Source organism: Leptonychotes weddellii, chromosome 7, assembly GCF_054177405.1.
Source record: "Leptonychotes weddellii isolate Sample4059 chromosome 7, ASM5417740v2, whole genome shotgun sequence".
Classification (NCBI taxonomy): domain Eukaryota; kingdom Metazoa; phylum Chordata; class Mammalia; order Carnivora; family Phocidae; genus Leptonychotes; species Leptonychotes weddellii.
The window spans coordinates 111,669,397-111,684,408 of NC_138375.1; the positions used below are offsets into that span (position 1 = coordinate 111,669,397).

Here is a 15,012-nt window from a genome sequence, read left to right on the forward strand (position 1 = left end):
GTAAGAATCAGATTAAAACTTATTCACTAAAAATGCACAATCAACAAAATTCTGCAAACCAATCTATGGACTCAGGTTAACAACTTCTGGCCTATGGGCAGATAAGACTTTGGAAAAGATGAAGGTCAGTGTGGGGAGTGGCATCCTTTAGGCCTAAAACAAGACCTCCCCCTTCCTTAACCAGCAAGTAGGAAAATGGTGGGAGCACTATTGCAGGCTCATTCTTAAGAATGCGGGATTCCACTCATGGGCAGTTTTGGCTTGGGAGTTTGGCTCTGGCCTGAGGATGCACTGCAGTCTATGACTGCCAAATCTTTCCTTCCTCTTTTCTTTTGGAATATCAGACCTGCCTGTGGCCTGAAGACTCCAGTGGCCCTCAGAGTATTCCTACTGTCTTCTCTCTCCTTTTATACCTCCCATGCGTTTTCCAAATAAAACTCTAATACTTCTAATCCATCTTGGGGTCTGCTTCTAAGAGGACTCAGACTATACACCTGCAGTTATTGATGTTTTCATAGCACCTTCACAGGACCTTGGATTCTTTCAATTCTCACTCCAGTACCACCCTTCAACACGGGAACTACACCTCTTAAGAGGATGACTTCTTGCCCAGTGGCAAGGCCACTGAACAAGAGGCCAATGATGTTCTGGTTTCACAGACACCATGGGTAGTTTTGAAATTTTTGCCTCCAGGTTAAGCATAAAGGGTGTGACAGAAATTGGCATGGAAGGCCAAATTAATGTAAGATGTGTGAAAGGCCTTAGACTTGTCAGGCCTGAATATATGGCCCTGACTAATGCTAGAGAAATCCTTCACATTTACACTATATTAAACATGGAATTGGGGCGCCTGGGTGGCTCAGTGGGTTAAGCGTCTGCCTTTGGCTCAGGTCATGATCCCAGGGTGCTGGGATTGAGCCTCACGTTGGGGCTCCCTGCTCAGCAGGAAGCCTGCTTCTCCTTCTCTCTCTGCCCCCCCCCACTCGTGCTTGCTCTCTCTCTCTCTCAAATTAAATCTTAAAAAAAATAAATAAACATGGAACTGTACGTTCATAAACAAGTTCTGAAAAGTGATGGCACTATTCGACAGGGAGAAGACACAGTTAAGTAAAAACAGCCAAAGCAAAAATCCTATTCCAAAGTATGAGTGACCTTCTGTATTCACCAGAGATTCCAACAAAAGTGAGTATTAGACTCAAAGTCAGTTCTTAAGTGTGTCGGTAAGAGCTATTAAGTATGCAAATGCTCTGTTACATGGGTGCCACAATGTCCCAAATCATGCTCAGTTGGTCAGCTGAGCGACTCCTTTCAGTTGAAGGAGTAGGTGAGAGTCTGAGGTAAATATGAGGGACTATACCAGAATCCAACCATGCTCTATTACTTGTCCTAAATCACTTCCATTCCACTGTTTATGTTTATTTAGGGCATGCAGTATTAAATGATAGTATCACCCTAACCTTTTCTCCTAGTAAGACATCTAAAGATCAAATCAGCATTATTTTTCAATCAGCACTATAATTAAAACATTGTTATAAAATGAGACAGAAAAGGAGACATCTTTTAACTCACGTTCCCCTTCAATTCTCAAGAAGCAAAGTAACGAAATACTTTGTGTTGAAAGGTTTTTCCCCCCTGTTTATTCTTGGTTTAGGATGTCAAGCTCTTAATGACTAAGAAGCCAAGCCCACCTGGCTAGTTTCCCAACACATCTAAAGCAAATCACAGTCATACTTCTATTTTAACCAAGCCTGACAACAAGGTGACTGAGTAGCTTTCCAAACTACTGGAGCAGCAGGTACTACCCTGCATAGGCTGGCATTAAATCTGCACTTCATAAATCGCGCAGGCTCCTGCCCATTTAGATGATCTCTCTCTGCAGAATCGGCAGTCTAACACTGGCTCTTCCAAGCATTAAAAATCATCACTCTGCTATCCCAACTCACTGTTCAGATGGGTCTCCCTGAATGCAGCCTTTATTATAACCTCACTGCTGCTGCCTACACTGAAGGAATACCATGTTTTTAAGTCAGGGATTCTCTTTCTCGCTTTATTATAATCAAGGGGTCTCACAGCGACCCGATACTGTTACAAAGCACGGTGCTTTATAACAGTAAAGCTTCTGGAAAACCCAAACAAAAGACACGTCACCCAGTGACGTCAGCCTATATACAGTTCTGTGTGGTCGCAGCACATAAGCAATTCCATTCTTGTGCCGTTTCTCGGAAAAGCTTTTCAGTAAATGCACTCATGCTGCTCCAGGAGCTCTTCTCTGCAACAAGCCGCCCATCTGCCATCAACAAGTTAAGACCGAGAGAACTAACGGCTGCGGAAAGGAGAGACGGAAGCTTTGATTAACCAGCTGAGCAGCTAAAGGAGGACAAAATTAATAACTTACATTCGAAACTGATTTGGGGAAGCGGAGAGGACAGAGAAAATGAAACCAATGCTTTCGAGAGGAATATCCTAAGGAAAAAATAACTCACCCTGGTGGATTCAATTTTCCTCAGAAAGCCTGGGACACAGAAAACAGGAAACTGGTCAAAGGCTCCTGCATGTTAGAGCCTTTTACAGACTCACTGCGTTGAGTCTAACAACCGCGACTGAATGCAGCCTCCAATGTGCTCAGAAGAATGGGTAAGTCCATGCATTTATGTGTCTTGTACAGTCAGCAAGGAATCATGCTTTTTAAAACAAGCCACTGAATTCATGTTTTATGAGGGAAATCACTGTCAAATTTTTGGATTTTGAGGTTTAGGTAAAAGCATATATTGCTAATGACAGAACATGCTCTTTTTTCTTAATGGTTTAAGTTTTGTTCTAGTCATACGAACAAGGTTAGTTTTCCTGCAGCAAATGACAAATAAGTTACATGCAGTGAAATCTTTCGCCATAATGTTGTTGTTGTTGTTTAATAGCTCATACATTCTGCTGAAAAATATCCTATCTTCTTGTTTTCCTTAAATTATATTCTGCAGGCTTACATTTCAAGTGGCCATTAGGGGCCCCTATGCTGGCAGCAGTATATGCAATGAGTATGGTTTTAAAAATGCTGCCTGCCCTGGGTATGGCGTGTCCACCCAAATGCCGCTGCGAGAAGCTGCTCTTCTACTGCGACTCCCAGGGCTTCCGCTCAGTGCCAAACGCCACAGACAAGGGCTCTCTGGGCCTGTCCCTGAGGCACAATCACATCACAGAGCTCGAAAGGGATCAATTTGCCAGCTTCAGTCAACTTACCTGGCTCCACTTAGACCACAATCAAATTTCAACAGTAAGAGAAGATGCTTTTCAAGGACTATATAAACTTAAGGAATTAATCTTAAGTTCCAACAAAATATTTTACTTGCCAAACACAACTTTTACTCAACTGATTAACCTGCAAAATTTGGACCTGTCTTTTAATCAGCTGTCATCTCTGCACCCAGAGCTCTTCTACGGCCTTCGGAAGCTGCAGACCTTGCATTTACGGTCCAACTCCCTGCGGACTATCCCAGTACGTCTGTTCTGGGACTGTCGTAGTCTGGAGTTTCTGGATTTGAGCACAAACCGTTTGCGAAGTTTGGCTCGCAATGGATTTGCAGGATTAATCAAACTGAGAGAGCTTCACCTAGAGCACAACCAGCTGACGAAGATTAATTTTGCTCATTTCCTACGGCTAAGCAGTCTGCACACACTCTTCTTACAATGGAACAAAATTAGCAACTTGACATGTGGAATGGAGTGGACCTGGGGCACTTTAGAAAAGCTAGACATGACTGGAAATGAAATCAAAGCCATCGACCTGACAGTGTTTGAAACGATGCCTAATCTTAAAATTCTCCTCATGGATAACAACAAGTTAAACAGCCTTGATTCCAAGATCTTAAACTCCCTGAGATCCCTCACAACCGTCGGCCTCTCTGGCAATCTGTGGGAATGCAGCCCTCGAATATGTGCTTTAGCCTCCTGGCTGGGCAGTTTCCAAGGTCGGTGGGAACATTCCATCCTATGTCACAGCCCTGACCACACCCAAGGAGAGGATATACTAGATGCAGTCCACGGATTTCAGCTCTGCTGGAATTTATCAACCACTGTCACTGCCATGGCTACAACTTACAGAGATCCAACCACTGAATATACAAAAAGAATAAGCTCATCAAGTTACCATGTGGGAGACAAAGAAATCCCAACTACTGCAGGCATAGCAGTTACTACTGAGGAACACTTTCCCGAACCAGACAATGCCATCTTCACTCAGCGGGTAATTACAGGAACAATGGCTTTATTGTTTTCTTTCTTTTTTATTATTTTTATAGTGTTCATCTCCAGGAAGTGCTGCCCTCCCACTTTAAGAAGAATTAGGCAGTGCTCAATGATTCAGAACCATAGGCAGCTCCGATCCCAAACACGACTCCATATGTCAAACATGTCAGACCAAGGACCCTATAATGAATATGAACCCACCCATGAAGGACCCTTCATCATCATTAATGGTTATGGACAGTGCAAGTGTCAGCAGCTGCCATACAAAGAATGTGAAGTATAATATCGACCCGTCATCAAAAATTACATCAGATAAGTAACCTATTTTACATAGTAGGGGCTAAATACATACCTAATTTTTACCAATGGTGACATTAAGCCTAATTTTCCAAACCAAGTGGAGACTTAAGTTTTTGAAGTGTTGAAGTATTTTTAATTTTTTTAATGAAACCATATTTTAAGTGTTATATGATGCAAAGCTCATATTAATTTGCACTCTTGTTGCAAAGTCTAAAAACGCTTACTTCAAAATAAGACATTTCATGTATGTAATTATAAACTGTCATGTGTAAACATTTACACTAAGGTCTCCATATGCTATTTTTTTCTACTGAAAACAGTTTGGAAAGAAGCTACTGAGCAGAAAAAGATATGGATCAATACTTGTTAGATCACTGCTCTCCATCCCAAGTACCACAACTGGCTTGCTGCTTAAAAGGGGGCTTAACAAAGTTCTCTTGTATGATAATTTGGTATTTACTCAAATCTACAATTTACTGCCAGTGTGGGAAGTAGAATTTCATGTATGCTGAAGACTGGTAGATATTAAACACTCTTCTTCCAGAGTTTTTGCCTGGGTTGGTAGATACTATCGAAGTCCACATTATGAAATCGGAACCCTTTATGTAATTCTAATAAGCTGAGTGACTCTTTAATATATTTAAACAATGAATCCAAGTGATTGTGAAAAGGTCTCATTACAATGAAATCAAAAGTAAATAATTACACTGACTTCATGTGATACATCTCTAGTTTGACTTATAATGGAAATGTTGATTTTTGTGGCATTTAGACAATTTTTTAAACTAGTATTAAATCACCATTTTACTAATTAGTTTACTAAATCCTGTATTTACATTTACATGTAAAAAAAAAAGATTTAGAAATTATTTTGGAGAGAAAAGAGATAAACTGAGTCAATTTAACAATCCTGTGACTTGCTCCCTCTAGTTGAAAGCACACAAATTCTCTCCCTCCCTCCATGATCAAAGATGCCTTGACAAAGGGGTTTAAACCTCTTTCTTCTGCCTTTTCCGGATCTTCAAACCTCAAAAAGCCAAATTAAAAATAATTGTCTAGCAACAGGAATAACACTGATTCTTACTGAATATAATATAAAGGAACCAAGAAAAAAATCACTTTCTAAATACTATATGCTAATATTTGTTTAATAAAGATACCTATCCACACTGTAAGAGCAGTTCCTTCTAAGTGAAGGGAACAACGTATTACTGAGGCAATGTATTACTGAGTGTTCTCTCGTGGGAGAACACTCTACATGCCTATGCAGCCACACAGTGGTAAGGCAAAGGTGGCATGGAGGTGAAGGGATGAAAGGGAAAGGCAGCATTTTGAAATGTGACCCACAGAAGCAGTTTAGCTTAAGTTAAAAGGCAGCCAAGAGTGAAGCAAAGGTTAACTACATAATCTGCAACAAACAGGGCAAGGCCCTGGAGCCTGCAGCTGAAAAGGGGAGAGTGTTAATAGAAACATTCCATAATTAACAAATGATAATGATGTCAGACTTTTCATGCAGAAAAGAGCCACAAGTATTTCATTTCTTTGATTATGATTTCTACAAAGAAACTATGGCATATACTGGATTTAGATCCAAGTCACCAATTCATACAGAATTTTTCCATAAACGAGGTTCCATGCACATAGTAGCAAAACCCATTAAATTAGACTGACTTAATTTTAGAAAAATGAGCATTTCTACAACTGACATTGACTGTATGTGAAAAAAGGCGTATATCCTTAGAGAAAACCACTACCATTAAAAAAAAAAAAAAAAAAGGTTATCATTCCCTTAAAATGACCATTAACACGTTATCCTTTTATTCAAGGCATATTTTCTTCCCAGGACTGAACTGCAAACATGCTAAGAATACAGTGTAACCCATGAGATTTAACTGTAATTTTTTTCTTCTTTAATACTAAGAGAGGGGTGTCTACCTACATGTCAAAGAAAACGTGTATCAGTAAAAAAAGCAGATGAGATCAGAAATTAAGGTAAAAATGTGCTCTCTATATTTTTTAGGGTGGGTAGATTAGTTTGGCAAAGTCTCAGCCCAGCTGTGTTCAACTGATCCTGAGCGGTGAGCATTTCATTTCTTATTAAACCAGACCCTGGGCCTGCCCGGGCAAAGACAGAAGCTGATTTTACGGCACAGAGTGCAGCTCACTGCTTCCCTATGGAGGGACTGGATCAGAAGCCCCATTACAAATGAGAGCTCCATGAGCTAAAATTTACCAACCCATTTATCAGGGTAACCATGGCCATTTGTCAGGGTACAGCTCTGTCACAATACAACTGTGCCCTGAACACACAGACTCCACTAGCCCTAAAGGATAGCACTGGAGTATTTTCCATCATTTCATCCACAACCAATATTAAGTGAAACTGTGAAGAGAAGGATGAGAAATACTGGCTGAGAATTCCCACATTCATCTTAAAGATCACCTTTAGTAAAATGGACCATCAACTGACAAAATCCTTAATGTATGTAGAGAAGTAATTGGGAAAGCAAGCCATTCAGTAAATTCTGGGGAACAGCATAGCAAAGCCACTAAGGAATACTTTGCAGTTGAAAACTATAAAATATTTTGCCATCCATTTTTTTGGTAATGCTCTCAGAGAAAAGTAAGTAACAGTGCCAGACAGCATTTTCCCTTTTCATTTAAAGTGCAAACTTCCCTTTTCAAATGCCTGAAGAAGGCAGGATTCCATTTATTTTTGGCCTATTTGTGTCTCGGTACCAGCACAGGTTTGAAGATGAGACTGTTAGTCGTATGTCCTCTCTTTACCGACTGGCTAGGGTTTAAGAGCATCACAGCTACACTGCAGATCCTGGTAACATGATGTTAGGGCTTTTGTTTTATCAGTGTCATCTCATCCTCTTTAGTGCCTATCCCCCTCCTAGCCCCGGTCTTTTTTCACTTTCAAGGTTAGAGGAAAATGACCACTTAATCAAGAACCAGAAAAATAATTAAATCTCTCTGGAAAAAGAAAAGCTAAGCAGGCTATGATACCGTACCCACCTAGTAACCAAGAGCTTGTTTGGAATCGTTTATATTCATTTCTGTAGCTTGCCACGGATTTCAATCACTTTCTTGAAATGAGAGTGGGCTGATAAATCTGCAAATCCACACAGAACTCGGAGAATACCCACTGCCAACATCAAATAGCAAAGATACTAATTTTTTAAGCCAAAAATCTGCACTAACACATGTAATTTCTTAATGTGCCTAAATTAATTTCTATACCAATTCAATGAATGAAATCGATTGAACTTTCCAACTCCACTAATTATTAAAATCCATCTGCTTATTCTAATGCTAGTCACCAAGAGCTAGACTCCATCTTTCCAATAAAAATGAGCCGTCTGTATCGCTAGGTCCAAATCCTAAAATTCAGAACAGGCATATCATTTTCTTAAGGCATGCTTCCTACACATGCTATCAGGGCAAAAATGCTATAAATGCCTGTTCTCTCCCTAAAATGTGGGTATCTATATGAAATTTTAAAAGAATATTTTGAGAAGCTGACTTACATGATCACTTTCCTAATAGAGCAATACAGTGACAGATTTTTCTCAAAAGTCTGTTTGGGACATGATCTTCATATTTTATTGGCTTAAGTGCTTCAACCAGAAAAAGATGAAGATAAAGATGATAAGGTCATCTATAGGTAATTATATATTTCTGTTCTTAACCTAGGGCAAACTCACAGTACTTGAATAAGGCCAAAAACACATAGAAAATGACTTTTCAAGATTTCATACAGCTATTACAAACATTTGGAAACATCTGCTACTCCTTCAACTAACCTATTCTTCCTTGGTAATCTTAAAAAAAAGTCTGATATATGGAATGTTTGGTGAACCTTCCTATCAACACTGAGACTGGACACTAAAAGTACAGTCCAAAACACATTGTGTTCAATCACCTTAAGAGCCATTTTTTTGTTTTGTTTTGTTTTTGCTGGGAGGTGGGCAACTGGGTTGGGGGGTGGGAAGAAAATACTATTATAATGGGGCCGGGGGAGGGGGGTGGTAACAAAGTGCAGTGTACAGGAAAGATTTGTTATTAAAACTGTGTATACTGTAAAAAGTGAATGTCTTTTTTTTTTTTTAAAGCTTTTCCTTGGTAGGCTATCAATTTTGACCTGTGAAACTTGAAAAACCTTAAGAGAAACCTTAAATGGACATTTGTTTTGTACCATATCCTCTACAATGCCAAGTGTGCCAGCTGAGTAAAGGGCACCTAATCAAGTCTCTTCATTGAGATAAAGGTTAAACTAAAGCAAAGAACAAAATAAAGGACAGGGTGGTGGTGGCTGGGTGGGGAGTGGGGTGGGGAAAGCGCTAGCCAAAAAGCTACCATGCAAACAACTAGCAATTACGCAATAAGAAGTTGCTCTGTCACAACCCTTAGGGACTGGACAAACAGCTATCCATGGGGATCAAAGGGCCTAAGGTTGGCTTCGCACCCTCCCCAAAAGCGGACTGCCACTACATCCTGGGGAGCTTCAAAAAGATCGCCTGTACCCAGCAAACAGCAAATTGGCCTTTACCTTGGGGATCCATTGGTGGGGACAGACACCAGTAGCACCTTACACACCATTCCTGGGAGGGATGTCCATAGGTGCTAACCATGCTGGGATCTCTAGGATCCTTACATGACCTACTCTACCCTACTCTGAGACACCAGCTCAGCAAATATGGATAGGGAAAAGGAAGGTTAAGATTTTTAAGTAGTATCCCTTGCTTGGAATAAACATCCCCAGGATAAGATGCTATGCCTAGGCAGCATGTTGGGGCAGGGGGCGGAGTGTGTATGCAAAAAGTGCCCTGGTCTCAAGGAATTGACTCCCAGGAGCTGCCACACTTGACAGGATGCACCTACTACTTCTCTAGGCCCAGAGCAGTGCAGCAGGACCACATGGGCAGGAAGAAACAAGGCCACCCCTTTCACGCACGGATGAGGGGATCAGAGAGGCTAAGAGAGCTATCACACCAGGAATCTCAGCAGTAACAAGGGCAGAGGCAGGAACCACAGCACAAAATTTTACAGTCAAACTCATCATGTATGCACTAGAGGGCACAGGTGATGGTGGCTTCAAATTGCACACAGAACCGAATTCCTATACTTTATCGAGTTAAAAGAGCTTATTAACCTAATTCTAGTACAATTAAATCTTGACAATCCCATGTAAAGCTACATTTCATTTCTTTATCAGTTATTTTAATTAGCTATTTTAATTATTTTGCCAGTATGCCACAGCATTCTCACGTTCCCACTCAAATTTATAATAGATTTCTTCAAGGTCTGTTTCAAGTGGGTTTTTTTTCCCTCTCTTTAAATATATCTAACCAGCTGGATACTCAAATCTCCCTTAGACAAAATGTACTACAAATTGTCTTTCACAAAGAGAGGTGAAAAATCATAGCTATTCCAAACATTGCGCCTCCTCAGCATGAGTCCCTCCTCACTAGCCAAAGTTTTGGGAACACTCTTTAGGGACACATGTTGAACCCCCTTCCCCTATCCACAGGGGACATTAAAGAGGAAGAAATTTCCAAAGGCAAGTACAATGAGGCACCCTATTCGGCACAATGAGGCACCCTATTCGGCAAAGTCTGCAATCTGAACATACATCCCTTTATACATGGAGGCCCAAGAGCAAAGCCCAGCACATGGCCTCCCAACTCAGGACCTCCCACCAAAAATCCAACATGGAGGAGAATCTGTGAACAATTAGCCTGAAGGCAAGGGCCAATAACCCTACCACCACCCTAAGACAGAAGACGACTCTTCCCTCACTTGAGAACCAGTTTTTAAAACTGCAGCCCCAGAGACAAACCCAAAGCAGTTTTACAACTTTCATCAAGACACTTTACCAAAAACTATGGAAGAGAGATGTAAAAATGTCCTAACTTCACTGACTGACTCTCCATTCAAAATTGTGTTCAGAGCACAAGAACTCCATGTTTAGGCTGTGGTATTTGTACCAAAACAAAAACAAACAAACAAAAACGTGCACACGCACATATTTATACACAAATACACATATACATATGTGTATAATTTAAATATATATATGTAAAACCTCTAGGTTGCTTCTTTAAAATTAGACAAAAACTATACAGCCATTGATATTAGCCCACCTGCTTCATCACCATGAGAAGCGAAAAAGTTCCTCTTGAGAAAGACTAAAATATTTCCCATGGCCTAGCTACCAAATACATAGAGGGCAAATGCTCAGCACCTTAAACCTTTGAAAACTATTTATCATTTTATATAACCTACTTCTATGAAGTCAAGGAAAGATAGCATAATACACTCATATGTACTAAATGGTTTAAATAAGGATATGAAAAGATGAGAAGCAGGGATTCTTAACTCTAAGGGTCCAGGATATGTTTCATGGAATGCAAGAACATCTTGAAATTACAATGCAATTATTTTATGTATGTCTAAATATTTCACCAGATTCTAAAGGGTTGTGGTAACTTATATATATATAAAAAAAAAAGCCCTAGTAGAATAATGAAATAGTTATTTCTAGTATACACTAATTTGGCATTGATCTTCCTGGTGGCTAAGACAAAGAACAAAACCAACAGCTTTCATCTGATAAAAGAAGCACCCTGGTTTACTTGGGGGTAGAGACACTTAAGTGCAAAGCCCTGTGAATTACTTATAAAATAGAGCTGGTTGTAGGAACAGTAAGAAAAAATGTCAGACAATATCTCCAAGGTTATGAAGAACAGGCAGACTTGTTCTTCACGTAAATCCTTAAAAAAGTTAAGAGTAAGAAGCCTACGCAAGCAAGTTGCATGCTTTGTGGTGACCCAAGGGTGAAGCCTATAAAGTCAGCAAGATTGAACATGCACCTACTTGGGACAGCAGTTCATGTTTCCTCTTTATCACATCCCTGGGACCAACTACAGTGTTCCATCACCTAAGAGATACCCAGTGAATATGTGCTCCATTACAAGTCTTCTAGATGAGGAGTACAACTTAAAATTTAAAAATCTTCTAACTATATCATGAACGAAAATATATGCATACATTCCATGCATAATCTCTAGTTGTGCTGATGATAATCCTAAATGTTCTCTTTGGGTAAAAATCTTTAAGATGACAACTAATTTTCTAAGAAAGAAAGCGTTTAAAAAGATAAAGCATTCACTGGTCTGATAACTGTCAGAAATTTAACTGTCCCTTTAAAATTTAACTCATTCTATAACTATTAGAACAAACACCTAGATTTCAACAGGAATAAAGAGCACAGTGATTAAGAGACCTACTCCACACTTGAACCTCTGACTGTGGACAAGTCCTTCAACCTCACTGTGCCTTAAGCTTCTCATCCCTAACAGGGAATTAATAGTAGCAAGAACCAAAGGGGAATTTAATCCACGTAAAGTACAGAGAACAGGCTGCAACACCGTAAAGGTTCAATAAATGCTTGCTTTTTTTTAAACTCCAGTATGTGGAGAACTAGATGCAACAGATCCATCAAGTAGAGAATATAATCACATTAAAAACATGTCAGACCTCAGCATTAGTTCATGAAACTCTCTACTTTGTAGACTTAACTTCCCTCACTAAATTAATGTACAGTATCCAAAATGAAGATTGATAATGAGCAACAGCTTTTAATAAGCCAACAGACTGGATACACTTCTTGTATCTAGCATTGATATAAAACTAACCACATTATTTCACAGTCAAGTAATCTGCTTCATAAAATGCATTATAATATTACACATGACATTACTTTGGCTTTATGAATCAAGGCTAAATTTCAAAAGATAAAATCCTTAATTCCAAAATTCCTTCGGAGTAAGGCAGTCACTTAAAATCCAGTGATGTCTTTTTTTCCTTGTTCAATAAAACTATATGTGACAACATATATTACCCATTATCATAAACAGAAACTATTTTTCAAAAGAAATAAATAATCTCATTGATATCTCAGCTTCTGACAATTTTATTTTAGGACAAAATACATGGCTGAGGATTAAAGATCACAATTATGTTTTTGTTTTGTTTTGTTTTGCTTAGAAGATAAATGCACTTTAAGTCTACCACATTTAATTTTGGAAGAGGTCCATCCAACCATGGCAGATTGGGTTTCTAGGCAGATTTGACAGAATTATTGATATGAAAGGAGGTATGAAAATTTAAAAGCACAAAGATAACCTATCAGTTCAGTGCATATATGGAGGTTATGTTTCATGATTGCTAATGATCCTCCACATTACCAAAATATTAAATATAAAGCTTGCTCAGAATTAACCTGTCTGAATGAATACACACATTGAGTCTATCAGAAACTGCAGATCTTACGGCCCAAATTTTTTAAGACAAGAACTTCTTTCGATTGTTTTTCCAAGATCATGGTCCAGTTTATCCAGCAAGGAAAAAGACTTTATGTCCTCCTTCACCCACAACTTTTCTCCATCTTCCCACATCTCTTGACACTGGGCTTGCTTTTTGATCCTCAGTTACCAGCACATTTACAAGCTTTTCCCATACCTGATTCTCCAAGAAATTCCAAGGAAAAGCACTTTACTGAGCAGAAACCATTCAGCTGCGGTATATCCAAAGCTGAGCACAAACCTTCTTTAAAACTACCCATAATTTTTTTTTTTTTTTTTTTTTGAGAGAGCGAGCGAGCATGCACACACATCATGGGGCCAGGGGTATCAAGCAGACTCCATGCTGAGCATGGATCCCAACACAGGGCTTGATCTCATGACCCCGAGATCACAACCTGAGCCAAAACCAAGAGTCAGACAGTTAACTGACTGCGCCACTGAGGTGCCCCAGAAATACTTGTAATTTTAAAGATACTCCTTGACTCCACAAAACTAAGTGACTATCAGCTGCAAAATGATCCCCACAATTAGGGAGACACTAACAGAAACACAATCACTCACCTGAGTTGTCCTCAGTTTACCTTTCCCTTTGTATAAGATTCAAGTATCAAATAATGTTTATTCATTTATCTCACTTTCAAAAGACCAGAAATACAGTCATTTAAGAAAAGTACCATTTTTGCATTAATAATTAGCATTCACTCTAGCTCTCTGACCAAATAAAATCCCCAACACCCTTCACATCTTTAATATGAATAGTTATTTTACTGGTTTTATTTGGGGGTGGGGAATGTGCCTTGGGCAAAGAAGATATGGTTACAGAGGACATGGCTGTGAAATTTTCAGAAATGTAGAATTCTTGGGGTAATTAATGATAGGCCGTAATCCTTACTTCCCTCATCTATGCTGTAAAATTTTATACCAGTTTTGTCAGGATTCCATAAAACTGGCCACAAAAATACCGATCTTTCATGTGTAAGTACTTTCTGAGAGTTTTTGCTCTCCATAGGGAAAAAGACCCGAGCATGAGGCACTGGTAATACTAGGACTACTCAGGCTAGGACTGCCGCACGTGGCACACAGTAACAACTGTGCTGACAAGTGACCCTGACGGTGCTACTCCTCTCTCAGCAGCCTAACTTTCCCTGGAAGTTCCCGAGGGAAAAGTAACAGCAGTGGGAAAGCAAGGGAAAAGAATCTACCACCCTCAACACACTCCTGTAGGCATCTAGAACACTGCTGTTATCACCACATCTCCCTCTTCTCTCCTGACAACCCGTTTTAGACCAATGTGTGCAAACTGCTCTCTGACACTTGCCATCATCGTCCAACAACTAGAGCCCATTTTATTACTGTGTTAAAACTGCCAGTCTAACATTTATCTATTACTCTCCATGAAAACCAAACAGCAGGTGGTCAGGCATTCTCTCCCTTTTGAAGCAGTGTTTCTGAGGTGTCAAAAAAATATCACAATGCATAAGTGGTATCACCCATTTTGTGCTCACTTAAAATTAGATGTGAGATGAATTACAGATAAAATGTGAAGAACCAAACAAACCATAGTTTATCTAAAGTCTGCCTAGTTGACATTCCCAAAGGCATCACCGTAAGTTATTACAAAAACTATTAAACAAACGTATTTCCATAAAAAACACAAATCTACTAGCCTCCGAAAACATATAAGTAGTATTTTGAAAATCTCGCCTTTTAAATATTTTATGTCAATTTTTAAACACACACACACATCCCCCTCAGTTTAAACTGAAGGCAGGGTGGCCTGGGGATTAGATAGAACCCATGAAAGGCTAGCTGCTTTATCCTGTTATCAACTAACATTTAAACTAATTGAATTCCAAGCCTTGGTATCAACTGGAATGGACATTATTGGAGAAGGGAAGAGATGGGAAAGATTAAGATTCAGTTTTTGACATACTAAAATCAAAATGTTTATTAGCCTTTCAAGTAAAGATGACAAGTCCAGGGTAGAGATCTAGACTGGAAATATAAATTCTGAAGTCATCATAGTAAACATGGGTATTTAAAGTCACAGAACTGATTGAGATTACCAGGGGAATGAGTGTAGATGGAGAAAAGACTCACA

At 39.4% G+C, this 15,012-nt stretch overlaps 2 protein-coding genes across 2 annotated transcripts in view; one reads left to right on the forward strand and one right to left on the reverse strand.

Moving 5' to 3' along the window:
• The window catches only part of CTNNA1 (catenin alpha 1), a 122,799-nt gene that overhangs the window by 60,047 nt on the left and 47,740 nt on the right, over window positions 1-15,012 (reverse strand). The window lies entirely within an intron of this gene.
• On the forward strand, window positions 2,026-6,334 carry LRRTM2 (leucine rich repeat transmembrane neuronal 2). Its single transcript, XM_006739850.3, has 2 exons — window positions 2,026-2,634; window positions 2,976-6,334. Exons 1-2 carry the CDS (start codon window positions 2,631-2,633, stop codon window positions 4,520-4,522), a joined length of 1,551 nt encoding a protein of 516 aa, XP_006739913.1. The 5' UTR covers window positions 2,026-2,630; the 3' UTR covers window positions 4,523-6,334.